The sequence below is a fragment of the Gekko japonicus genome, unplaced genomic scaffold (genome assembly GCF_001447785.1).
Source record: "Gekko japonicus isolate JY-2015 unplaced genomic scaffold, Gekko_japonicus_V1.1 scaffold240, whole genome shotgun sequence".
NCBI classification, from domain to species: domain Eukaryota; kingdom Metazoa; phylum Chordata; class Lepidosauria; order Squamata; family Gekkonidae; genus Gekko; species Gekko japonicus.
The window spans coordinates 1,408,869-1,436,477 of NW_015164672.1; the positions used below are offsets into that span (position 1 = coordinate 1,408,869).

General features: G+C 44.5%; 1 protein-coding gene across 1 annotated transcript in view; it reads left to right on the forward strand.

The window, feature by feature from the left end:
* TTLL6 (tubulin tyrosine ligase like 6) overlaps nucleotides 1–27,609 on the forward strand; it is a 69,071-nt gene that overhangs the window by 15,261 nt on the left and 26,201 nt on the right. Inside the window, 6 exon segments of the mRNA XM_015409216.1 lie at nucleotides 8,405–8,455; nucleotides 8,674–8,723; nucleotides 12,655–12,885; nucleotides 17,926–17,966; nucleotides 19,770–19,888; nucleotides 19,988–20,118. Coding sequence (XP_015264702.1) covers nucleotides 8,405–8,455; nucleotides 8,674–8,723; nucleotides 12,655–12,885; nucleotides 17,926–17,966; nucleotides 19,770–19,888; nucleotides 19,988–20,118 — 623 coding nt within the window.

Here is a 27,609-nt window from a genome sequence, read left to right on the forward strand (position 1 = left end):
TAAAGACTCTGGCACTGAAGGTTCTAAGGCTTTTGGTGCCAAAGGCAGGGTTGGTGCTGAAGGCAAAGTTGGATAAAGAGCAAGAGCTGATGGTGGTTTAGGTAAAACCAATTGAACCCCTTGAGAATAAGCAAGAGGGGCCTCTGCATTGCATGTAAGAGAGGCCAGTGAAGAAACAGGTGCTATGGCTTCAATTGCAAATCTACATAAAAACCAAGATTGTAAAACCTCTACTGATGCTCTAGGTTCTGTATGCAAGGTCTTCCCTATTATTTCCCAGTCTTTTAACTTCAAAGATCCTGTTTGAGGATACCAGAGACATTTTATCTGAATTTCCTTAAGTAATTGTTTAAGAGCCGTAGAAGACACGGACCGGCCGGCCTTCAGGACAAGGAATTGTAACTCTTTTATATGTTTCTGCTGCGGCAGTGATATAGATTCACCCATATTTACCTCTCTGTACTCTCACCAATGTGGGGTCATGAAATCACACGGAATCAAGACGTGGTGCACCTTGGGGTCTTTGCCAGACGGTTGATGAGATGGAGTCTTCCAAGTTTCAAGTCCCTGCTTCGGGGCGCCACTTGAAGACTTTAGATAGGGTGTTCAAGAATCACACAACACACTGATTTCTTTGATGCTGCAGCAGCTCTGTCTGTCTCTCTCTCTGTACCAAGACTGTCCCTGTTCATCTCCCTGTTCTTCTCACAGGCTGTCTCTCAGCAGCATTTTTATTAACAGAAAGAAAAGCAAGCTCATTCATTTGTACATTTGTTACAACAGAGCAAAAAGACTTTGTAAGCTAGGAAAATACAGTGTAGTTCACAGAATGTTCCTTTACAGGCAAGATAATCTTTGAATGTTGCAAAAGTTATTCGCTCTCAGCAATTCATTGTGTTCTAAGAGGAATTTAGCAGTCTCATGCAAAAACAGAAAACCTTGTTTCCTGCTTGCCAATTCTCCCGGCAGAGTGTCTCTGTGGGAATGTAAACTGTGACCTGGGAAGCCTGAACTTCGACCCCGGGCATTCCTCCAGGATTTCCGTTCCGACCCCACAACTGTAGAATGTTTTTATTGTTTTATTTGTATTCTTAATATTTTGTGAGTCGCCCTGAAGCCCTGCGTGCAGGGAAGGGCGGGATAAAACCCCAAACAAACAAACAAAAAACCCCCAATCAATATTTTGTGAGCCGCCCTGAGCCTGCTTGCGGGGAAGGCGGGATATAAATGTAATAATAAATAAATAAATAAGTCTCCATCAAAAATTCATGTTCAGAAGCAGTATATGTCTTGGTGGCAGATACTGGGACAATGGGGGAAGAGGGCCCTATTAAATACTCTATTTTCAGTTAAATAAACCTTTGTTGTTCATTTCCATCTGTTTCTAGTCTGTCAAGTCAACAATCTAAACAATGTGATCTCTATTTACCAGATATGTAAGTACAGCCGGAGTCTAACAGGTTTTCAAATAAGAGACCTTTAAGGAATACAAACTTACAGGCTACCAATTTTTAAATGAAAGCTTGTTTTTTCATTGAAACTTGCTACAGGAGGGGGCTGTGGCTGGAAAATGGTGAAGGCCGTCGCTTCAGAGTACCCCATAGTCACCATAGTTGCAAACCTCCAGGACATACCTGGAGTTCAACAGATGCAAATCTGAGAGCCAGTTACTAAAAACAATACATGTAGAATATAAATATTTAAATAATGCAAAATTATCAAAAATACAACTGTACAAATTTATATTTTATCTTGTATTAAGGCTACAGTTGGGCCCATAACTATTTTAAAAAAAGATTTTTATTTCATATATAAGACAAAGACAAACAAACATAAATACAAATTAAACGAAGTTCATTTGTATCATTATTTAACCTGGTTATTGACCTCATGCTATACCCAAAACATTCATTTCTTGTATCCATCTTACAGATTTCATATATACCTTTTGCTTAAAATTAAACATACAGTTCTTATTTCCTTTTATTTCTATCATATGTCTGGAAATTTTATATGTGATACTCTTCTATCCATTTCTAAAATCTTGACCAAGTGTCCTCAGAATTTTCTTTATGTCCCCTCAAAATTGAAGTTAAATTGTCCATGTGTGCTGTTTCCAGGATTTTATTTATTTATTATTTATTTATAACTTCTTCCTTTGGAGGGACTTCATTTCTTCTCCAATATTTAGCATATAATATTCTTGCTGCTGTCCCTATGTGTACAGTAAGATAAAAGTCTGGTTTTTTGTATTTCTCTGGTGCTATGTTCAATAAAAACAGTTCTGGGCCCATAACGGTATCAGGGCTCTTTTTGTAGCAGGAACTCCTTTGCATATTAGGCGACACACCCCTAATGTAGCCAATCCTCCAAGAGCTTACAGTAGCCCCTGTAAAAAGACCATTTTTCTTTATCTATATGTTTATGTTCCACATTTATTGTTTTCAGTAACTGGCCTTCAGATTTGTATTGTATCTATTTAACCTTCAAGGTTCTTAATTAGATTATTTGTGTTAAGTTTTTTGTTCCCCCTCCTTTCTTTCCTTTCCGAGGCCTGGAGTTTCCCAGAATTGCAAACGCTCTCTAGGCCACTTAGATCAGTTCACCAGAAGCCAGTGAGCTTCCCTCCTTGCCCAAACCTCCAGGAATTTCCCAAGGTAGAGCTGGCAACGCTACCTCGTGGGTCGTAGAAAAATCCTCCTCTCACCGATTTTGGTCCGTCTACGAGCCCTTGGAGGGGGCGGGAGGCGCAACGCTCATTAATATTCAAATGAGCCCGTTCCCTCCGTAGCTCTGATTGGCTGCCACCCCAGAGTCACAGTTGGAGACCGTTTGCCTCGCGCTCATTTTTTATGCAGCGGGAGGATGGCCGGGAGAAGCCGCGGGGGAAGATTCGTTTGGAACCAGAAGTACGCATGTGCAGGATTGGGGGACGCGGGGCCAGATCGGGAGGGGGGGCGGGAAGAATGGAATCCCACGCGCAGTCGCATTTGAGGAGCCGGGGGCCTAGCCGTCTCCACGACAACCGTGTCACTGCTTCCATTTCCCGTCGCATCCACATTTCTGATTTGACGTAAACTAATTATCTACCCCTTTAACCAACCAAACAAATTTAATAGCTTTTAATTTAGGCCAATAGGAAAGCAGTCTGTTTCGCGTGTTTTTGCTCTTTGTCAAACGGAAGGATCCTATTAATTTGAGCCAATCGCGCGAGATGAGGCGGAGCAAAGGGAAAAGCACTTTTTTCAAGGCCCGGGATGGGGGGGGTGACGGGGCGGGGAAGATGCTGGTTGGTTAAGAGAGATAAAGGGGAGGAGTTACGGGGAGATCAGTGGGTGAGGTTAAAAGAAGGGGCTGAGAGGCCACGACCGCTTTCGTGAGAGTAGTTTCGCCATCTAAATGCTTGCTGTTGAACGAGCTCGTCATAGGCTAGCGTTGACTAAGTAAGGTGCTGCAACACAGTCATGAAAATAATGCTGTCTGCTGTAAAAACCTTTCCTCCAGATATACAGGGGAGTGCAGGTTATTAACTTTCTGAGCTTTAATTTACCTACTCGCAGGGTTTATAATAAATGCTTTTATTTAAGCCAACTAAATTAGATAAATTGAGTCCAGTGGTACCTTTAAGACCAACAATTTTTTTATTCAAGGTATAAGCTTTTGTGTGCAGGTACGCTGTTCTGAGGTTAGTCTTAATCCTTTCCATTCCCCCTATCTCTTCCACGCCCCCCACCCCGTTTTTTCTCTTTAATCGTCCTGTATTCCAAACCTGAAATTTAAGTTTCTTGCTATTCAGTCTACCAGAAAGAATCCCCTGCCTGTCAGGTTCTTTTCTCAGACAACCTGTTCCCAGCCAACCTTGTTCCTTTGAAACAGTTACAAGCTGTTAAAATATACTGGCATAGAATAAATTCTGCAGTCTCATATCTTGCTTTCCGTGTTCCTGGCATTTTCTCAAGCTGTGTCTTTAACCATTTAGCCCTGAGACTTTTCAAGATCCCAGTTTGCCTCTCATGCCCCCATTTCCCTGGGTGCTGGTCAGGGATTCGGGCCTAACCTCATTCCCTAGCTTTCCCCTACTCTTATTGGTATTCAGTATCTGATTTCTCTGATCCTAACCTAAACAGCATAGCTAAAAAAACCTGGGGATTATTTTCTCTGTCCCAATACATCTTAATAGCTGGGAGTAGGTGTGCTGGAACTAAAGGCTACTGATGGTGTGAAGTCCCTAATTGGATGTCCTCTCTTGCCTTCCATACCATATTTTGAAAAGCAAAAAAGAGGACCTATTTCCCGACTGATTACTTCAAACAAGTGTTCACTATGACAAATCTCATTTTAAATAACACTGACTATTTAAGCTGTAGTAATTGCTCCTAACTAAGAATATTTCTAACCTTCCAACCCCAAAATAGGACATTTTCATCAGTTTTTTAAAAAAGAACCCCAAAGAGGACAGACAACCAAAAAAAGAGGACACGTCCTCTAAAAAGAGGGTGTCTGGTAACCCTACCTCAGGGCAAATTGAGCTGCCCTACAGAATCGGTCATTCATAACCAGGGACATGTTTTATTCACATGCTGGTGAACCACATGATTTATTGGTTAAAAGTGTTGGTCTAGGCTCTATAAGACAGGTTCAGCTCCCCACTCTTCCATGAAGGTCAGTGGATGACCTTGAGCCAGTCACGCTCTCAGCCTAAAGTATCTCACAGCCTTCGGGGAGACGGATGATGTACACTGTCCGCTCCTTGGAGTAACAGTGGGATAAAAATACTAAATAATAGCTGTGACCTGATGTTGAAAGCAGGTTCAGTGGTGAATATTAGGTTGGATCCTACCAGATTTTCTGCTCCTGCAAGAGTGAGGAGCAAAGCCTTTTGACATCCCCCTCCCCCTGAGTATTTGAGGGATTTGGGTCCCATGTGTGGGAGGGAAACATGTGAAATGGGCTATAGTGACAAGGGGAGTCATTAAAGACTGCTCCTCCTCTCTTTTGCAGTATTGAAAAAGCTGGGAGGATCCACTCCATTGGTGCCTCAAATTATGCATAAGAACTTGTTCTGCCCTCATTCTCCCACCCTCTCTAATATCTCCTGTAGAGCAAATACCATTACTTATTTGCATGTTTTAATATGTTTAAATTCATGCAAATCCATTATTGACCAAACATTTCATGTGAATTTATTTCCGTTTCTAACTTGAACGATTCTAATGGTGGGTGATACCACTGATTTAAAAACAGAAGGAACTGCAGCGGATTAAACAAATAGTTCTTTTAGCCTTGTCGACCCAAATGCAGAAAGGTCATGCAAATGATCCTAAGCATTTTTACTCAGATGTAATTCCCACTAGTTTCAAAGCAATGTTCTTCCAACTTAGTATACATACTTATTGCAGCATTCAATTTATGTTTACATATCCATGTGGTTTTCCAACATCCAGGTGGGACCTGGCGGTCTCCCAAAATTACAACTGATCTCCAGACTACACTTATCTGTTCTCCTGGAGAAAATGGCTGCTTTGGAGAATGGACTCTGGCATTATACCCTACTGAGGTGCCTCCCTTCCCCAAACCAAAGGTCCTCCTCAGGTTCCACCCCAAATCTTCAGTAATTTCCCAACCTGGACTTGGCAACCCTAACACAATACCCACTGGGTTCAATGGACTTACTCCTGTCTTTGCGGTCTTAGATTGATTCTGAAAATGTCAAGCCAGGGCCATGTTATTTTGTTTTATTATTTAAGATAATGTTATCATGCCTTTCCCTTACTCATACAAGAGAAGGGAAACCAAGGAGGCTCACAGAAATGTCAAGAAAAACAATCAATAAATAGAATTGTATAAAAATAATAAAACTACAGCAAGTAAAAGGTCGTGACACCGATAAACAGATTCCAGTTCCCATTAAGCAAAGGTCCTCCTAAACAGAATTTCTGTGCACGCCTTTCTGAATGCTGCTGATCTCCGATGGGAGCCCATTTGATAAAACTAGGGTTGCTGCTAAACAAGCGTGTGAGTAGGCTGAAACTGTTCTAACTGTCTGGGGGAACATGACTGGTACCCAGGTTCATAGCGGGAGACGGTCCCAAAGATGGGAGTCATGAAGGATCAGCACCTTGCACTGAGCCCAGAAACAAATCGCTACCTAATGTAGATATCTCTGAATTGTGCTATACTTTCCAGTCAATTTGTTCCAGTCAATAGGCAAGCTACTTCACTTTGTATGAGCTGAAAAAGTTGTCTTCACATGCACCTGCACATAGAGCTTGCTATAGTATTAAGTCTTCCTTAGAGGAGAGTGTGAGATCCATAAAACATGGTTGGAGTTACAGAGCCTGCCTCATCCTGTCTACATTTTTTTTGACATTCGATATTGGTACACAGATATATCTAGCAAGGCTTTAGGATTCAGTATTCATCCTGAGCTAATATAAAATGAAAGAGAAATCTACATACTCTGAAGGAAAGCTCTTAGCCACTACAAAAGGTCACTCCAATATCTTGCCTAGGGTTGTCAGGTCCCCCTGGCCATTGGCGGGGGGTGGGGTTTAGGTTTGTCAACTCCAGGTTGGGAAGCTCTTGGAGATTTGGGGTTGGGGCCTGGGGAGGACAGAGACCTCAGTGGGGTACAGTGCCTTAGAATCCACCCTCCTAAGCATCCATTTGCTACAGAGGAATAGATGTAGTCTGGTGATAAATTATAATCCCAGGGGAATTACCTGGCATCCCTAGTCTTGCCCTTGTTTCACCAACCTCAGAGATTACTTATTTTGTGTTAAAATGCAAACTACCCTCCTTATATTCCTTACTAGTGTTTTTGCACATACAAAGTTGAAGTGAATGGAGATGCTATTATGCCTGGGAAAGCTTGTGTACACCCAAGCCAATTCCTCTATCTGCAGGAGGTTGCTGGATCAGGCCAGCTGAGTCCTCCATGTGCCCACATGTCCTGTTGAGGTTCTAATTTACAGTCTATTGAATCCCTCCCTGCCCATATGTAGTCGAAGCTTTGGCTGTGGGAATTACAGATTGTGCAGCAAACGAAATTCTTATTCAGAGTAATACTTGCTGAGTTTAAATCAAGCATTGTTTCTACTCTTTGTTTTCCTGTTCTTCTGGAATTGGGTTGGATCCAGCAATGCATGAGTGGAAAATGTACTTAGCGCAGTTCCGTGTGTGAAAGCAGTACTGCAAGGACTGCCGCAGTGCATAGCACCTCAATATAGTTTTAACTAATAAAAAATGCATATGAAGCCAAGGGATGTACAGCAGTTTTTATCTTTTATTTAGTCTGCTTTTGAAATTGTATTCGAGGAAACACCTTGTGCCTATGTCTTGCGCACACGGAGAAGATGGTGGTGATAAGTGGGAAATGCCATCATGTATCAGACAACTTATGGCAACCCCATAGAGTTTTCAAGGCAAGAGACGTTCAGAGGTGGTTTGCCATTGCCTGCCTTTGCATTGCGACCCTGGTATTCCTTAGTGGTCGCCCATCCAAGTTACTAACCAGGGCCAACCCTGCTGAGCTTCACAAGATCAGGCTAGCTTGGGCTATCCACGTCAGGGATAGAAAAGATAAGTGGAGATAAAGAGTAATGTTAGTGCTTCTACTTGCTCATGGACTCTGGCACACATAGAAGTCTTTGAGGTCCAGTGTTTTATCTAGTAGTAACACTGGGCATGTGTGAAATTTACAGTTCATTTTGCTGCCCTTTTGCTTGCTTATCTGTTCTTTTTTTTGGGGGGGGGGTAATGCAGTAGGCTGAGGCAGTGGGAACAGTTGAACTGTTTTGACTAATTTAGTCTAATATGAAACTGCTAGGATTGGCGGCTCCCTGGAGAAAAACGTATCCTGCCCCTTAAAAGAAGCTTAATGGGATGTTATTTACCTTCAAGCTATGAGACGATTCACCTGCCCATTTCCACACATTAAATCTGTATTAAAGGATCAGGATCTTTTTTCCTCAGCCTTCAGGTGGGGCCCGGTGATCTCCTGGAATTACAACTGATCTCCATCACCTGGGGAAAATGGCTACTCGGGAGGGTGGACTGTATGGAGTTATACACTGCTGAGGTCCCTCACCTTCTAAACCCTGCCCTGCCTAGGCTCTACCACCCCAAAGATCTCTAGGAATTTCCCAACTCGGAGCTGGCAACCCTGTCCCAAGGTTGCTGGCAGCCCTAGAAACTGCAGTGTTTGCAAAGTATATGCCGTGAAGAAACATCTGAGTTTAAATCAAGCATTGTTTCTACTCTTTGTTTTCCTGTTCTTCTGGAAAAATAAATATGATTGTGACATACTGTTAGGCCTTTAAAAACTGTCCGTATTTTTCTCGCTTGAATCAGTGTAAACGTACATACACTCCTTGTCACCTGATAAAAGTAAAGACATGTTCAGACAACTGTGAATACAACAAACAAACCTTTCCTTGGATACAAGATTCTGTTAGTAGGTACTCCTTTTACATGTCTCCACTGTTGACTCCTTCAAAAGGACTCCTGATTTATGCTGGAGTCTGTTGTAACTGCATTCATGTGTCATAGATATAGATTGCGTACTGAAACTGTTGTCTTATCAGTGATTTTGTTGTACTGTGTTTGATTTTTACCCTGCATAACGACATCAAGATGACAACTGCACCAACATATTCCTTCACTTATAAACAGATCTGGGAAGAATCTAAAACCTATGCTAAGAAATGGAAGAAGAGGACCAGGTTAGTGCTAATAAATGGTTCAGAGAGGTTGTGGATATAAGAAGGATTCTTTTAGATTAAATCATATATGCTCGCTTGTTAAAAATGTATTTCATTTTTTTGATTTTTTTAAAGGTATTGGGACTCCAAAGCAATAGACTAGTTTGACTTGTGTACTTTAAGCAAATACTTACACATTAAAAAAAAAAACACCCCCCAGGTTATCTGTCTTTTTCCAAGTACCCTCTAATCCCTACAATGTTTGTTAGAATGGTTATTGATCAGCGTTTCTTGATTTCAAAGGGATTACTTCAAGGTACCTGTGTTGAGGATTATAGCCAAAGTGTATAACTCAATTTCATAATTTGTGATGTTTACATATATTTTTTTCTCTCTGTGGCCCCATTGATAGGTTAAAACTGGTGTGTGTTCGTTACGTATTCAGGGTTTTAAAAAAATGTTTTGTATTCAGAACCTAATATAATTATGTCCTTTTTTCAAAATTATCTTTTTTTTATGCCCCTGGAGGGGATTTTTTATTGCATTTTTTATAATACTACAAACTACAACAGAAAATGGGAGGGGGAACTACATTTATGGGATAAAAGAAAGATACCCACTACTAACTAAAAACCCAAGAGAGGAGAACTTCTGATCAGTTTAAACAATCAAGCCTTAATACCGCTAATCCCTTTACAAACTGAGTCAAGTTTAACATTAACTTTCCAGTTCTTAAAATTTACTGTCATTAAGAAATACCCCAAGTCATCTCATTTCAAAAATTTTCCAAGGCACAACTCAGAGTCCTTCAGCCTTCACTTCTCCTTGCCTCGTCTCTTCTGCAGTTTATAAGGACTTTTAGGAGCTGCAGCCCCTTTCTCTGAAAGAGGGTCCTTTCCGGAAGAATCCGAGTCCAGCTCGCCATTGGACTTACTGTCCTCCCCTTCCTTTTCTTCCTCCTCTGGCCCTCCCAACTGGACTCTTAAAAATTCCCGAGCTTTCAGAATAGGGTCAATCTTTTCTTTATTGTCCCTGATTTTGAATGTGACGCCTTCTGGAGTTAGCCATCTATATCCAATTGAATTTGTCTGAAGAAAAAGAATAAGGTCTTTATATTTCTTTCTCCTTTGTCTTATTTCAAATGGAATATCTTTTAGAACTCTGATGACATTTTCCCCAACTTTCAGGGGTACTCTATATACTGCTTTCAGGATTTCATCCCTCACGTGCCTCTTCGAGAATCTTACAACAATTTCCCCAGGCAGATTGTTTTTCTTTATATATCCTGAATATGACCTATAGGCCACATCCATATCGCTTATCAACAGTTCCGCCTTCATCTCTGTCACTGGGGCCATTACTTCACTCATCATTTCCTTTAGATTCTCTCCTTTAATCTCTGGCAAGCCCTGAAAGCAAAGAATCATGTTAGCCTTTTCCATTTGTAGTTGATCTTCTGTGGAGACTTGCTTCTTTTCCAGTTGTTTTACTTTTTTCTTCACCTTTTGGGCAGTGGCATCCACTTCTTTCACCTTCTCAGCTGTTTGATTCATCATTTTAAAGGCTCATTTATCTGGGTTTGCTGAGCGGTGATACATTGAGTCATATTAGACATCTGTTCCTTGAAGTTATTCAGCTGGTCCATTAGAGGGCGCATGGATTCTGCCAAAATCTTTGCCAGCTTGTTGGTTCCTTCCGGTTTTGGGCTCTCTGTCACTTTCGATTTCAGCAACTTCTCCTTTTCCGTCCTCTTCCCCGCCATGTTCCTCGGTTTATTTACTTTCGCAAATTTTTTGAAAGTCTTTGAATATGCGCTTAAACGCTCAAGCACTTCTTGGTAAGTACTTCTTAATTGTTTTAACCGGTTTTTCTTCTGCTCCCCCCCTCATTTGCTAAAAAATTCATGCACTTGGGAGGCGTCCCTCCCCCGCTCGCCTTAATCTCTGCTGCGTAGGTTAGGGTAGGGAGCTTTCTTTTCTCTTTAAACATTGCTTAAACGACTCACTTTCATAATCGGTCCTCGGACCTTGTGTACATTCTCTTTCGGAAGCTCGATCTCCTGCGCTTGCCCCAGTTAGCGTTGCTTAAGTCCATTCGGTCTCTCAGGACAGAGAACCATTGGAATGGAGAGGCGCCTCAATTCTCCGGCATTCCGCCATCAAAGAGGCGACCTCTCAGAAGTTCCATGGCCAGGGTTCCTTCAACCGGGTCCCGGGGGGGGTGACGAACCTGCGCACCCCCTCCTTTAGCTGGAACGCAGCTTCACCCCCGGGAGGTCCGGGAGGTGAGTCTGCTCTAGCGCGCTGCCATCACCGGAAGTCCTTTTTTCAAAATTATCATTGCAATTTTTAAGAATTCTGTAAGGAACCTCTCCCCTTCTCCTGTCATCCACTGAAGAACAGAAGCCCTGAATAAGACAAAGACCCATCTTTAAGTGAGAGTTCAGCCTCCCTTCACTTTTCTGTGGGACTGGAACTGAACAAGTAGTGTTTTTGGAAATATTTCCAGCTGCATTGCTACTTGCTATAAGAAACTGTATTCATGCAGAAGTGGTAACACTTTGCCACAGAGGTTTCCAACTCTGGCTTGGGAAGTACCTGGAGATTTGGGGACAGTGCCTATGGAAGGCAGAGTTTGGGGATGAAAGGAAGCTTAGCAAGGATGTGATGCCATAGAGTCCCCCCTCCAAAGCAGCCATTCCCTCCAGGGGAATTGATCTCTGTGATCTGAACTCCAGGCATCATCTGCAGGTTGATAACCCTACTTTGCCACAGATCATTGCAATTTATGCACTCTGAACTTTATATAGATGCAGTGTTGGTTTTGCTTGCAGCTTGAGGGTTGGAAAATAGGATTTGTTAAAGGGGTGTGGCTTTCTAGTTTACAGTAGAGCTCCCTTTGTTCTCTACACATAGATCATCCAAACTGTAGGCATAAATAACTGCCTGTCTCCCTAATATATAGTGCTTTAGTTTTTTCCCTCCCGGATGGCTGGATATACATGGGATTTTGAAGGTCCTCCTACCCACTTGTCAATTAACATTCTTAAACTGAATTAGTTATGGGACTTGTCTTTCCCCTCCTGCTTCCAGCTATGTAGCAAGAGAGAATGCATTTGATGCTGATGGACATGCTAACCTCATCCTCAGAATGCACAGACGCAAGATGGAGATTTCCTTTCCTTTGTTATCTCTTTGAACTGCTTGCTTGCAGAAGAACCTGACCGGTTAGATTCAGATTTCAGTCTGTAGATTTGATAGGCCCAGAATTCTCTCCTCTTGCTTATCCGGTGTCAATGCCAAGGTGGCACTCAAGTGAAGGTGCCTGTTCCTTTGGGCTATAGCATTGCAACTGTAGAATCTGAGGAGGACGGCACTTATAGAGATGAACAGGGTAAGATATAGAAGAAGCACTGGGCTGTAATGGAGAAGGAAGCGTATAGCTGTAGCATCTGTACTGGGATTAATGCATGAAATATTTTGGGCATAATAGTAAAAGAGCTGAGGGGTAAGTGTCTTTTTTTCCTTGTATGGAATATCCATTCACATAGATACTGCTTTTAATATGACAAGTGGCTGTCTGTTTTGAAAAGAAGAAGCCACCTTTCCAGAATGTAGACAAATCCATGGAGGTTGCTGTTAAGGAGCTGCCTGAATGAGAATGTACGTAGAACATGTGTATGGGGCTAACTTGGGGTTAGATCCAGCCAGCTTTTGTGCTGATGAAAAAGAAAGGACATGTTCCCCTTGGATCACCAAAAAGGCTATGCTTGGGAACATGGGACCGGTGCAGCCAAAAGCCATGTGGGACAGGGGCTGCCATAAGGAGGGGAATTAGTTGAACAAAAGAACTGTTTGGATCCCCCCTCCCAATTATTTAGCTGCTTAAGAGAAATGCAGAGACCCACTAGCATCTGCGAATCCAGCTTTCTTCTTTGTGGACTTTTTTGCAGGATGAAGGTATCAGATGAACTTCGACCCTACAGCTCATTTCACAGAGAGAGGCAAGCTCTTGAAGAGCTGGGTGAGAAGGATGTGTCTGAGCTAGAACTTTTCCCAGGTGGGCTGGAAAGAGAGGAGAGTGCACTGGACACCACTGACCAAGAAACCATCATGCTTGAAGAAGAGGGCAGGAAAAGTTCATGTCTCAGCACGGCTGGGAAGAAGAAGAAGAAGAAAAGGAGGTTAGAAATAAGCATTGAAAGGGCATGAGACTGAGACAGGAAAATGTATTTCTAAATCTCCCCAAAACAAAAGAGGAGATATTGGGAAATACAGCAAATCGTTATGGAGGCTAACAGAAATGGAAGGGGTGCAGGATTTATGGGGTGAGAGAGCCAGGCTCAGGATGAGATCACTACAAGCTTCTCCATGCGCTACAGTCCCATCCGGTACATACAGTCTCATAGAGCCATGGAAGAAACAGCCTTTCTTTCTTTCTTTCTTTCTTTCTTTCTTTCTTTCTTTCTTTCTTTCTTTCTTTCTTTCTTTCTTTCTTTCTTTCTTTCTTTCCCAGCAGTGTTCCCTCTAAGCTGAGTTAGTGTGAGCTAGCTCACAGTTTTTTAGCCTCTGGCTCACACATTTTTTTCTTAGCTCAGGAAGGGCAGCTCCAGAGCAAACTAATTTATGCAGAAGCCAAATTGCTCACTCACAACTTTAATGCCAGTAGCTCACAAAGCAGCATTTTTGCTCACAAGACTCCACAGCTTAGAGGGAGCATTGGTTGCCAGGTTCCCCTTGGTCACTGGCTGGGAGATGGGGAGGTAGAGCTACCAAGCCCATATTGGGAAACTGCTGGAGATTTGGGGGTGGAGCCTGGGGAGGGCAGGGACCTCAGTGGGGAATAATGCCATAGAGTGCACTCCAAAGCATCCATTTTCTCCAGGAGAACTGGTCTCTGTAGTCTGGAGAAGAGCTGTAATTCCGGGGGATCCCCAGGCCCCACCTGGAGGCTGGAATCCCTAAGTGGCATCTAAACCAGGGTTATCTGACAGGTAGCTCACCAGCAGCTGCACACTAGTTCATATGTCCTCTAGAACAGTATTTCCCAACCTGTGCTTCCTGACCCCAAAGTGGGTCACAAAACCTGTGAAAGTGACTCCCAGGCCTTTGCAGTTGTATCGATTTGTACATGCTCTGTTTTTAAGGTGGGTCACCATATCAAGTCAATTTGGACATGTGGGTCATCATAATAAAAAAAGTTGGGACCCAGGAAAAGATCTGCTCTGACTTTTTCTTAAAAAGCCTTTACTTTTTACGATTTTCCTCTGTGCTGCTTAGCTGATAATTTCCTTTCTGGTCCTTTTGCTAGTCCATGTTCTATTTCTTGAAGAAAACTAGGGTTACCATATTTTGAAAAACAAACTGGAGGACGTATTTCCCAACTGACTACTTCAAATAAGTGATCGCTATGAGAAATCTCATTGTAAATACCCCTGCTATTCAAGCTGTGATAATTGCTGCTAACTAGAAATATTCCTAACTTTCCTTATTTTCAAATAACAACATTATTTATTTATTTATTTTATTAGACTTTTATACTGTCCTCCCTGCAAACAGGCTCAGTGTGGTTCACGGCACAACTTTTTAGGCTAAATAATAGAGAATGGACACCCAAGAAAGAGGACATGTTCTCTAAAAAGAGGATATCTGGTAACGTTAAAACAAAAGTAGGTAACATGCCAAGTAAGAGGGGAAGTAGCAGCTCAGGATATCTTTCTTTACTCCAAAGCAGCTCTCATAAAATAAAAAGTTGGTGACCCAGATCTAAACCATATCATAATAATGGGTCAATTCCCACCCTGGTCAACTCTCCATAGCCTTTGCGTTTGGGTCCTGGCCAGGTCAATAGTATCATGCTATGAGGATATAATTGAACTATACTGTGTATTCAAAATCTCTTCCCCATTCTGTCCTGGAGTTTCAAAAATAACAGTATATTCCTAGCTTCTTTTGAAAAAATCCTTGTATTAAATCTGTGATTTGGGTTAGGCTGACCTCCCTAGGGGCTCCCTCTGAAAGGCGATTTGCATGTCGGAATACCACACCTAAACCCTGCTGTCTCTTTCTCTTGGTATGTATGCAAAGCAATTCCTGTTCTGTTTGGAATTGGCTGTTGGAGGAGTCTAGCCGCATGCATGACTGGCCTTCTGGCAAGGCAGGTTCTTCTCTGCCTCTTCTGTCTCACTGCCAAATGAACCACATTGTTCAAAGTTCATCTGATACCCGACTCATAGCCCTAGCAGTTCTGCATTCGCTTACTCTGACTGCAGTGATCAGCGAGCAAGCAGCTGCTGGGCTTTGCATCCTTTTTAATACTGGAAGGAGATTGCAAGCCTGGTGCCACAGGAATTCAAAGCATGGGCCAAACTCCTACACTCCTAAGAGGAGGAAGACATGGCTCCTTTAGGGTGACTAATTCTAGCATCTCGTGGGAAATATTCACCAAGTTTCTAATTTTAATTTTTAAAAGAACCCCAAAGATTATTCTCTTATGGATATATAAGCAGGACTTAGAAGTGACCACAGTTCTTTGTGTGCATCTTATGTATCTTATACTGCTCAATCTGCGGCTCTTGCATAGGATATGGTACTGGCCTTACACAGGCATGACAAAGTTTCTTTGTATCGGAGCTGCCTAAAAATTTAGGAGCCACACTTATTTTTCAGCCTTCATGGTGTTGTATTTTGAGTACCACATTTTCTGAATTTACTACCACAAAAATCTGTCCTACCTTCTGTTCACAGCTTCTTGTAATTTCATCAATGCTATTACAGAAGTGTTGTAATATAGGGAGTAACCCTGGATGTTACATCACAACCAAAAGCTAACCTCTTGCCTGAACCCAACTTCTTCTCCCTAATTTCTTATAATTTTATTATTGCTTTAAACGGCTCCATTTAATTGAACAGTGGAACCAATATAGAAAACAACTGGTAAAGAAATGAAGTCATCCACTGTCAGTATCCAGGGATGCCAGCCTTTAGGTGAGACCTGGGGATCCCTCGGAATTACAGGTCATCTCCAGACTACAGAGATCAGTTTCCCTGGGGAAAATTGAGGCATCGGAGGGTGGACTTTATTGCATTGTACCTTACTGAGGTCTGTTTCTTCCCCAGCTTCCATTCCCAAATATCTAGGACCTTCCCAACATGGCATTCTACCCTCCCATCCCCTGCCAGTGGCCAGGGGGAACTTGGCAACCCTATCAGTATATGACCTAAACTGAAGTTTACATTTTAATAAGCAAGAACTTAATGAACACTTAATGCAACATGTTCCGATACAAAATGATACATGAGCTTTTTGAAATGGAGTGTGTGTGTGTCTGAGAGAGAGAGAGAGAGAGAGAGAGAGAGAGAGAGAGAGGGGTGCCATCAAATCGCAGACAACTTATGGCAACCCCAGCAATGGGCTTTCAAGGCAAGTGAGAAGCAGAGGTAGGGTTGCCAGCAGGCAATGGGGGGGACTTATGAGGAGAAAGAGAAAGGCCCAGGCCTCATCACTGGCATCACACAGGAAGTGATGTCATCACACCAGTGACATCTGGGTGTTGCTCTGCTATTTGGGCAAAAACTGTATGGTAAAACTGGCTTCTACCATAGAGTTTTTGCCCAAATACCAGAGTGTCACCCAGATGTCACTAGCATGATTACATCACTTCTTATGTGACACCAGCAAGAGGCCTAGGCTGCCTCCTTTCTCCTAAGTCCCCCACCACCAGCCAGCTGTTCGGTGGCTGGGGATAGGGCCTGCCTAAGAAGAGGTGGTCTGCCACTGCCTTCTTCTGCAGAGACTTTCTTCGTGGTCTCTCTTCCAAGTACTGACCCTGCTTAGATTTCGAGATCTTAAAAGATCAGGCTATACCATGCCACCTTCCCTCCCTAAAATGAATGAATTAATTTTATTAAAACATTTCTCTTTGCGTTACCTTAGCAAAAGGGGGTGGGAGAACAAAATTTGCCTAGGTGATTTGTCATTCCGCCATCTTGAAAGTATTTTCATTCCTAATCATTAATAATTAGGGTTGCCAGGTCCCCCGGAGGGGCGGGGAAACCCCCGCTCGATGGGTCCGTTCCTTGCTGGCCCGGATCGGGCCGCTGGGGGGAACCCCACCCCCAAAGTGCCGGGAGCACGAAGACGTGCCCGGTGTGATGACGTCACCCGGGGGGACGCTCTGTCATTCGACTCTATGGTTTTCCCTTGAATGATAGTGGCCCTGCCCCCAATGTGCCCGATGCGATGACATCACTTCTGGGTGATGTCATCACAGCCAGGTAGGGCCGGGACTCCCCCCACTCCAGGTAAAATAGGACTTGGCAACGCTATTAATAATGTACTGTTATAAATAATTTAACCAAAGCTTTAACTTGTATTCTTATTATAACCATCCTATGATGTAGGTTATAGATTGAGTGACAATAGTTTGCCAAAGTGAATCCATGGTTCAATTGGGATTGGAACACAGCTCTCTTGTGCCTATCCAACACTCCATCCACACTGAAAGCACAGGCCTAAATCTTACAAAGTAGACCAGTGATCCCCACCATAGCACCCAGGAGAACCATGCTTTCCTTTGATACATTTCCTAGTGCTCCTTTGCTTTTTCATCAGAGCATTTTGTTCCCAAAGCAGATAGCCAATTCTGGTTTTCTTCTATCTCATTGGAGCATGGAGTGCTTCAGATTAGCCCTTTGTGTCTGCAGGGAACGTTCATTAAAAACAGCTGCCTCCATCACAGGAGGATGCCTTGCAGCCTCTCAACATTTTGTGATAATCCCGAAGGTAGCCATTTTGTGATTGGCCCCGTCCTTTCCTCCATGGCAGCCATTAGGGTTGCCAGGTCTGGGTTGGAAAATACCTGGAGACTTTGGGGGTGGAGCCAGGAGAGAGCGGGGTTTGGGGAGAGGAGGGGCCTCAGCAGGGTACAATGCCATGGAGTCCACCCTTCAAAGCAGCCATTTTCTCCAAGGGGGCTGATCTCTGTCAGCTGGTGATCAGTTGTAAAAGCGGGAGAACTTCAGGCCCCACCTGGAGGCTGGCAACCCTGGAAGCCATTTTGTGGTGATGTCCATTAGCAATTTTCAAAATTCCAAGAGCTCTTGCAGGCTCAGTGTGTTTGGGGACCACTGAAGAACTCAGTTCTCAAAGGCTTTGCCACAAAACCATGAGTTTGTTTTTGCCTGTCTGCCTCTGTCTTTCTTCTTCTTTTTGTGTTTTTCAGATGACCAGTGATAAATCTGACCAACTGCAAATATGAGAGTGGTGAGTCCAATCGTCCAATTGTAAAAGGAAAGACCTTGGTTTCTTCTTAGTCAGATTTAGCAAACAGTGAAAAAAAACATTTATTTGCATTAGACGTTCAGGCGTGGTTTGCTATTGCCTGCCTTTGTGTCGGGGCTCCAAGCTTCCTTGGTTGTCTCCCATCCAAATACCAGGGCCAGCACTGCTTAACTTCTGAGATCTGATGAGATCAGGTTGGCCTGGGCTATCTAGGTCAGGGCAGCCGAATACAGCTTGCATAAAATCATGTACATTTTCTCTTTTCCATAATATATTCTGCTTCTGAAATGAGTGGAAAGTGGAGAGAGGCAAAAAGATATCAGGACACCAAAGTTCTGCCTTTTGACTACTTGAAATGTTAACTATACTGCTCTAGGCAAAACACTTTCGAGCCCATAGAAATAGGCTTTCTTTACCCCATTAAGAGAACGTAAGAACATAAGAGAACTCAATGTTGGATCAGGCCAGTGGCCCATTCAGTCCAACACTCTGTCACACAGTGGCCAAAAATACCAAGTGCCATCAGGAGGTCCAGCAGTGGGGCCAGGACACTAGAAGCCCTCCCACTGTCCCCCCAAGAATACAGTGCATCACTTGCCCCAGACTAAGAGTTCCTATCTGTACCTTCTGGCTAATAGCCGCTGATGGACCACTGCTCCATATGCTTATCTAAATCCCTCTTGAAGCTGTCCCTGCTCGTAGCTGCCACCACCTCCTGTGGCAGTGAATTCCATGTGTTAATCACTCTTTGGGGGAAGAAGTACTTCCTTTTATTTGTTCTAACCCAACTGCTCAGCAATTTCATTGAGTGCCCACAAGTTCCTGTACTGTGAGAAAGGAAGAAAAGTACTTCTTTCTCTACCTGCTCTATCCCATGCATAATCTTGTAAACCTCGATCATGTCCCCGCTCAGTTGTCATTTCTCCAAGCTAAAGAGCCCCAAGTGCTTTAACCTTTCTTTATAGGCAAAGTGTTCCAACCCTTCCCCCTCCCCCCAATTCTCATAATGGACAGACTGATTCTGTTGCAAATCTAGTTGCTGTTGCTGCCTTACACAATGTTGAGAACCAGTGTGGTATAGTGTTTAGAGTGTCAGACTAGGATTTAGGAGTCCTGGGTTTGAAACCCCACTTAACCATGGAAACTCAGGCAGTTCTGACCCTTTCCATCTAACCTACCTCACAGGGTTGTTGTGACAATAAAATGGAGGAGAGGAGGGTAATGTATGCTACTTTGGGTCCTCATTGTGAAGAAAAGGCAGGGTCTAAATGAAGTAAATAAAAATAAATAAATAAATATTAGTTCCCAGGAGCCTGTGATGTGTTACAGCAAATTGGTGCTAGTTTCCACCCCTAGCCTTCCAGTCTTGGGGGCCATCAGATCAAGTCTTAGCTTGATCTTGGCATGCAAGAAAATCCTCACCACAGAAAGATATCATTTTTTATCAGGGCTAAGCATGTCCTTGGTACACATGTATTCTGCACCTTCAGTTTACTGCTAAAATGTCACATGTGGTTGCCATCCTCCAGGTGGTAGCTGGAGATCTCCTGGGATTACAGTTGATCTCCAGGTGACAGAGATCAGTTCCCCTGAAGAAATGGCCACTTTGGAAGGTGGACTCCGTGGCATAAGACCCCATTGAAGCCCCCCTCCCCAAACCCCGTCCTCATCAGGCTCCACCCCCAAAACCTTCAGATATTTCCCAGCTCAGAGCTAGCAACGCTAATGTCATCAGATGTTCCTTTGCAAATGATGATGTCAACTGTCTCTCTATTGGCGGTGCAGTGCGGCGAGCTGCTAAGATGTGTGGCCTTCGGGAAGCCACCGAGGTGGATGACTGGACCTTGTATTGGACAGACTATTCAGTCTCACTGGACCGGGTGCTGGAAATGAAAAGTTACCAGGTACTTATTGTCACCTGTGGAGTGGAGCTCTTGTTTTTGTTTGGTTTCCTAATTCATGAACAAGATCTACAGACTTAGACAGGATTTTGTTTTTTCTAGAAAATAAATCATTTCCCCGGGATGTCTGAGATCTGTAGGAAAGATCTTCTGGCCAGGAACATGAATAGGATGCTAAAACTTTTCCCCAAGGAGTTTAACTTCTTCCCCAGGACATGGTGTCTTACTGCTGAGTGAGTCTTCATTGTTTAAAATATGATATATGGATTTTCCTCTTACTTCCATCATCCCAGTGATTCAGAGGTGGGCAGAAAATTAGACTGGCAGTGCTAGGGATGAAGGGAGGGGAATTCTTTAAAAAAAAACAACAACAACAACAACAACATTTTAGCTTATGGCCATATCTGTTTGAGATATCACCACCTCACCAACCAGCTCCTTTGTTCCTAAATGCTTTCTGTCCTATGGAAAGAGGTTTTTTTGATGAGTGTGGTGTGTGTGCATGTGTGCGTGCATGCCTGGAAGTCATGGTTGACTTCTGGCAACCCCTAGTGGGACCTTGGACATTTCAGAGAGGTGGCTTACTATTGCTTGCCTCTGGTCCCAGCCCTGGTATTCCTTGGAGGTCTCCCTTCCAAGTATTTGCCAGGGTTGGCCCTGCTCAGCTTCCAAGATCTGGCAAGATCGGGCTAGCCTGGGCTATCCACTTTCATGAGAGGACTGTGCCACTATCAACTGCTTGACCTGGCGGGAAATCAGCAAAGCTTTTCTATGGTTAATGGGGATCTGAAGGACTCAGTAAATGCATCCTAGTCCCTCCCGTAGCTATATGCAAATATATTCTTAAGCATTACTATCATTGTCTTGAAATCCCTGCTGTAGCCAAGTGAAGAAATGCTCACTGATCACCTCAAGCATATTTTTGAACACCCTGCCTGGAGCCTACGCTCGCGACGAGGCGTCGAGAACATCTTATAGGACGCTTATGGGATCCTATGAGATGGCAGTCAAGGCCGCTAAGAGAGACTTCTATGCGACCGAGATTGCATCTGCGAGCTCACGCCCAGCCCAATTGTTTAGTATAATTCGGTCTTTGACAGCTCTGTCACAGGACAGGCAAAACGTTAGGGAATTGGATATTGGCTGTGAGGCATTTGCGAGCTATTTCGCAGATGAAGTCCTGGTGCTCCACCGAGATCTCCCTGCCACAACTGAAACGTTGAGGGAACACGAGGCCCCTTGCGCGCCTTCGATTCCGGGTTTAGAACGTTTCAGCCTACTCAGCCTGGACGAAGTTGACAGATTGCTCGTATCTGTGCGTCCAACCACGTGCAATCTTGATCCGTGCCCCTCCTGGTTCATTAAGGCGGGCCACAAGGGGTTTCGAGGTGCCCTACGGAAGATTATCAACAAGTCCCTCTCAGAGGGTGAAAAGTACTCAGAACGTGGAGTGATTCAGCAAGAGTGATTCAGCAAGAGTACTTTATTAGTTCAGGAACAAGACAAAGAAACCAGCTCGCAGGCCGGTTTATATGCGTTCAGAAAACCCGCCACCAAGCACACCTAAACACACCCCCTACTCCCGATAGGCTATTTACAGTAACCGGGCGACCATTGGTCTCCCGGCTGGGAAGCTGGCCCTTTGATTGGGCCAGCTAGGATCCTATGGATCCTTTGTCTTTCGACTGAAGCTACTGAGGAGTATTGCCTGGTCAGCCCGGGCAAGTCCGGGCATGTCAGGCTGAATGCACTACACGTGGAAATGGCGACAGTACATTACACCCCTCCCCCCATAGTCCAAACTACCCACATACAAAGTCCTGTAGATACGCGGGGGCCTTCCTGGGCCTTGTAGAGCGGCGGAGGTCCGGGGTGCTGTTCGGGGCTGCTCCTTGTGGCCGTGGCGGGGCGGTTTGCTGTGGCGTTTCCGACGGCGGTGTTTCCTGCGGGGGCAACGCCGGGGGCTCCAGAGTGACCGGGGCCGAGGCCGGGTTCTGCGGTTCGGGTGCGTGGCCTGAAGTTTAGTTGTGCTCCTGGGGCTCCAGGTCCTCGGGGTCGTTCGGAAGGACCCGGCGCCGCAGTTGGTCGATGTGGCGGTGTAGCAGTTGTCCGTCCTCACAGGAGACCTCATAGGAGCGAGGCCCTCGCACCCGGACCACTCTCGCAGGAATCCAGGGTGGCCCCTGGGCGTAGTTCTTAGCGTAGACTGGGTCTTCCGGGAAGAACCCTCGGGCGGCTGCGTGTCACACAGTGGCCAGAAATACCAGTGCCATCAGGAGGTCCAGCAGTGGGGCCAGGACATTAGAAGCCCTCCCACTGTTGACCCCCCCCCCAAGCACCAAGAAGACAGAGCATCACTTGCCCCAGAGCCCCTAGCTATACCTTGTGGCTAATAGCCACTGATGGACCTCTGCTCCATATGCTTATCTAATTCCCTTTTGAAGCCGTCCATGCTTGTAGCACCCACCACTTCCTGTGGCAGTGAATTCCATGTGTTAATCACTCTTTGGGTGAAGAAGTACTTCCTTTTATCCGTTCTAACCCGACCGCTCTGCAGTTTCATGGAGTGCCCACGAGTTCTTGTATTGTGAGAAAGGGAGAAAAGTACCTCTTTCTTTACCTGCTCTTTCCCATGCATAATCTTATAAACCTCGATCATGTCACCCCTCAGTCGTCTTTTCTCCAAGCTAAAGAGCCCTAAGCGCTTTAACCTTTCCTCATAGGGAAAGTGTTCCAACCCTTTTATCATTCGAGTTGCCCTTTTCTGCACTTTTTCCAAAGCTATAATATCCTTTTTAAGGTGTGGTGCCCAGAACTGCACACAGTATTCCAAATGAGGTCTCACCATTGATTTATATAGGGGCATTATTATATTGGCTGATCTGTTTTCAATACCCTTCCTAATAATCCCCAGCATAGCATTGGCCTTCTTTATTGCAGTCACACACTGTCTCGACATTTTCAGTGAGTTATCCACTACAACTCCAAGATCTCTCTCTTGCTCAGTCTCTGCCAGTTCAGACCCCATCAATGTGTATTTATATTTAGGATTTTTGGCTCCAATGTGCATCACCTTGCACTTGGCCACATTGAACCCCATTTGCCATGTTGACGCCCACTCGCCCATCCTTGACAGATCCCCTTGGAGTGCCTCACAATCCTCACTGGTTTTCACCACCCTGAACAACTTTGTATCATCCGCAAATTTAGCCACTTCACTGCTTACTCCCATCTCCAAATCATTAATGAACAAGTTAAAAAGCAGTGGACCAAGTACTGATCCCTGCGGTACCCCACTGCTTACCACCCTCCACTGAGAAAATTGCCCACCTACACTCACTCTCTGTTTTCTATGAACTAGCCAGTTTTTGATCCATAAAAGGACTTGTCCTTCTATCCCATGATTTTTGAGCTTACTTAGGAGCCTTTGATGAGGAACTTTATCAAAAGCTTTCTGGAAGTCAAGGTAAATAATATCTATTGGATCCCCCTTGTCCACATGTTTGTTCACCCCCTCAAAGAACACTAACAGGTTAGTGAGACAAGATCTTCCCTTACAGAAACCGTGCTGAGTCTGCCTCAATAGGTTTTGTTCATCTATGTGCCTACTAATTCTTTCCTTAATAATGGTTTCCACCAATTTACCCGGTATCGACGTCAGACTGACTGGCCTGTAATTTCCCGGATCTCCTCTGGAACCCTTTTTAAAGATGGGAGTGACATTAGCTACCTTCCAATCCTCAGGAATGGAGGCAGATTTTAAGGAAAGATTACATATCTTTGTCAGGAGATCTACAAGTTCACATTTGAGTTCTTTCAGAACTCTCGGATGTATGCCATCTGGGCCTGGTGATTTTTCAGTTTTTAAGTTGTCTATCAGTTTTAGGACCTCCTCTCTCGTCACCTCAATCTGACTCAGGTCTTTCAACACCCCTCCTGAAATCAGTGGTTCTGGAGTGGGCAAGCACTTCTCATCTTCCACAGTGAAGACGGAGGCAAAAAATGCATTTAGCTTCTCAGCCATTTCCCTATCATCCTTCAATACTCCTTTTACCCCTTGGTCGTCCAAGGGCCCCACTGCCTCCCTGGCTGGTTTCCTGTTTCTAATGTATTTGAAGAAAGTTTTATTGTTGGTTTTTACGTTTTTTGCTATATGCTCCTCATATTCCCTTTTTGCCTGCCTGACCTCAGACTTGCATTTTATTTGCCATAGCCTGTGTTCCGTTTTATCAGCCTCACTGTGACTAGCTTTCCACTGCTTAAAGGAATTCTTTTTACTTTTTACAGCCTCCATTACTCTGTTTGTTAACCATGCAGGCTTTTTCCTATACCTGTTTGTGCCTTTCCTAACCTGCGGAATATATATTTTTTGAGCTTCTAGGATCGTAGTTTTAAATAGATCCCAAGCTTCCCCAATTGTTTTGACCCTTTCTACTTTTCCCTTCAGTTTCCTCCCCACGTGTCCCCTCATATCAGAGAAATTACCCCTTTTAAAGTTAAAAATGGTTGTGTGAGTCTTTTTGGCCAATTCTCTATTTGTACAAATGATGAACTCAACAACATTATGATCACTGTTTCCAAGCGGTGCAATCACTTTTACTGTTGACATTGACGGATCTCCCTAGGCTGGACCACATCTGGCCTGCGCTGAAGGCGCTGCACTGGCTGCCAATAGCGTACCGGATCCGCTTTAAAGTGCTGGTTCTTACCTTTAAAGCCCTTTATGGTCAGGGTCTGGCTATACCTAAGGGACCGCCTTTCCCCATATGTTCCCCCAAGGGCACTATGGTCGGGGGGCTAACATCGTTTGACTACCCCAGGCCTCAGGGACGTCAAATTTGCTGAGACTAGGGCCAGGGCCTTTTCGGTGGCGGCTCCTACCTGGTGGAATGAGCTCCCGGAGGAGATCCGGGCCCTGCGGGATCTTGTGCAGTTCCACAGGGCCTGCAACATGGAACTCTTCCGCCAGGCTTTCGAGTAGGAGCCGCCGCCACTACTGTTCCATCAATGCACCACCGCCGAAAATTGGCGGAGATACCATTAGGGTGCAAGCGGGCCCTGGGAAGAAGACTGGCTATCTGCTGCTTTGGAACTTATGATCTTCGACGTGGTCTCTGTGCTTCACACCCATGGGATTCAGTGCGCGTGCGCTGGATCAATCGTAACCTAGAGCTAGCAACCTTATTCAGTGCAGAGAAAACAAAGCCTGTTTTTCTCCAGGTTTAAAGGAGAGACTGTGGGGTGGCTCTGGGTGGAGCCACCATGGGGAGGGTGGGGCAGAGCTGAGCTCCACTTCAAAATGCTGTGTACCATTCTCTGCCCTTCCCTTTTAGCCCTTTAAAGGCTCTTCTTTCCCACACCCTGCTGTGCTGCAGTGTAGCATTACAGTGCGCCTCAGTGAGGAACGGGGGGGGGGTATCCCAGGCCATGGGGTGTTCCAGTGTGATCGCTGGTCTACTTGTGCTTTTTCACAGGTACAAGGGGGGAAGGGAGGAATGGGGGCTGTCGGTAGGGTTGCCAGCATCCAGGTGGTGGCTGGAGATCTGCTATTACATCGATCTCCAGGCAACAGGGATCCATTCAGCTGGACACTTTGGAAGGTGGACTCTGTGACATTACACCCCATTGAAGTCACTCTTCTCTACAGGATTTGGGGGGGAAGAATTGGTGAAGTTGCCATGTTAGTCTATTGCAGTAAAGACAAAAGATGAGTCTTGAGGTACCTTAAATGCCATTCCTTGTACCCTCATCTTCCATGTGCTTGAGATGCCACTGAAATGAAACCACCCATAAGTTTCCCCCAGCCAGGATAAAAAAAGGAGTGAGCGGGGGAGCGTTGTCGACTAGGAAAATGGCTGACAGGGGCAAAGTTCAAAAGCCCTTTGTCCCACCCATTCTGTTTCCTTTACCTAAAAAAGCAGCCCCAGATGCTGCATTTGGAAAGGGGGGTGGTGACTTCCTTTTAAAATGGCCACAGAGTTACCCAAAGTGTGTTACACTGCTTTAACTCCCCATGGATGACCAGCTGCGTGGCTATTTACGAGCTTCTTTTAATAGCCTTGCAGTGCCCTCCTGAGCAGAGTTACACTCGAAACTAGCCCTGGAGGCTCTCTCAGGTGTTTCCCCCCCCCAAATGGAATACGATAAGAGTTTCTGGGAACGGAAGAACAGAAGTACAATCTCTCTCTTGGCTGGCTTTAAAACATTCCAGCTGTTGATTGTATGCTTCAAGCCTTGTTTGTAGCAAATTAATGAGAACCAGAGTGCCAGACAATGCTGGAGATCTTGGCACCATCCTGCCTGCTTTCTGCCTGGCTGTCCTGTTTCTGAGTGCCTCGGGGAAGGGGTGCTACTTCAGGGTCTTTCAGTTAAAAGATATACAATGCCAAACACCTGAGTCTGGGATGGTTCCAGAGCTACTTCCTATTACCACCACTTTGTGAGCTTGGCCTAGGGATGCCAGCCCCCAGGTGGGTCTAGGGGATCCCCCGGACTTACACCTTATCTCCAGGCTGCAGAGATAAGTTCCCCTGAAGAAAATGGATGCTTTGGAAGGTGGACTCCATGGCATTGTACCCCACTGAGGTCCCTGTCCTCCCCAGGCTCCACCCCCAAATCTCCAGGGGTTCCCCAACCCGGAGCTGGCAACCCTACCCCCCATCCCTTGCTGGTGGCTTAGAGGGACGTGGCAATGTTAATTATGCCATTGTCTGATTATACAACAGTGCATTCTTTGTGGTAGCTCTAGGGTTTCCAATCTCCAGGGGATGGCTGAAGGTCTCCTGGCCTTACAACTAATCTCCAGAGATCAGTTTACCTAGAGAAAATGGTCGTTTTGGTGGTGGACTCTACAGCATTCTACCCCATTTTATTTATTTATTTATAGTCAAATTTATACCCCACCCTCCCTGCAAAGCAGGCTCAGGGATGGTTCATGGTTCAGGAACTGAAGTTCGTGGCAAGTCAACCAGCACAAACTTTCCAAAAACATTCAAGCAGTTCCTGGCAGTTCATGAATGGATTCATTTCCAGACAGACTGTCTCCACTCAATCAAAATGTTTACCAAACTTCAAAGCAACAGGGGAGCAGAATTCTTTTTTTAAAAAAATGTTTTATTCCCTCTCCTAAAAAGGAGAGATATTTCGCTTAAAATTCAGAAAAATAGGAAGGGTATATAGAGGGATAAAGAAAAGAGTTGAGTGGTGTTAATGTATTAGTATATTATTCTTTTAATGTTAAAAGTTAAAGTCCATAATTTCTTTTGCAGTCAGGCGCTCTTCTTTTCTTCTGTCTCTGTTAACCAAAGCAATTAATATGTTAGTAGTGTCCTTCTGAGATTAATTTCCCTTTCAAAGTGTAGTCCGAAAGAAAAAAAGTTTCTAAACTTTGGGGTCTTTTCCTCTTTTTTCTCTCAGGTTGTACTTCGAGCCAGTCGCTCCTCTGGCTTCCTCGTCTTTCACCTCTCCCTCCAAGCTGCTGTCTTCCCCGCTTAATCCCGACATCCACTTGGCCAGTTCTGCCTCTTCTTCTTTGCTGGCGTGCCTTTTCAAAAAATCTTGAGCCTTGAAGATAGAGTCTATTTTTTCTCTTTTATCTTTAAACTTGAAAGCCAGTCCTTCGGGCACCAACCATTTATAACTCGTTTGATGATTTTGTGAGAACATGGTCAACCCTTTGTATTCCTTTCTTTTCATTCTGATTTCAAATGGAACATCTTTCAGAA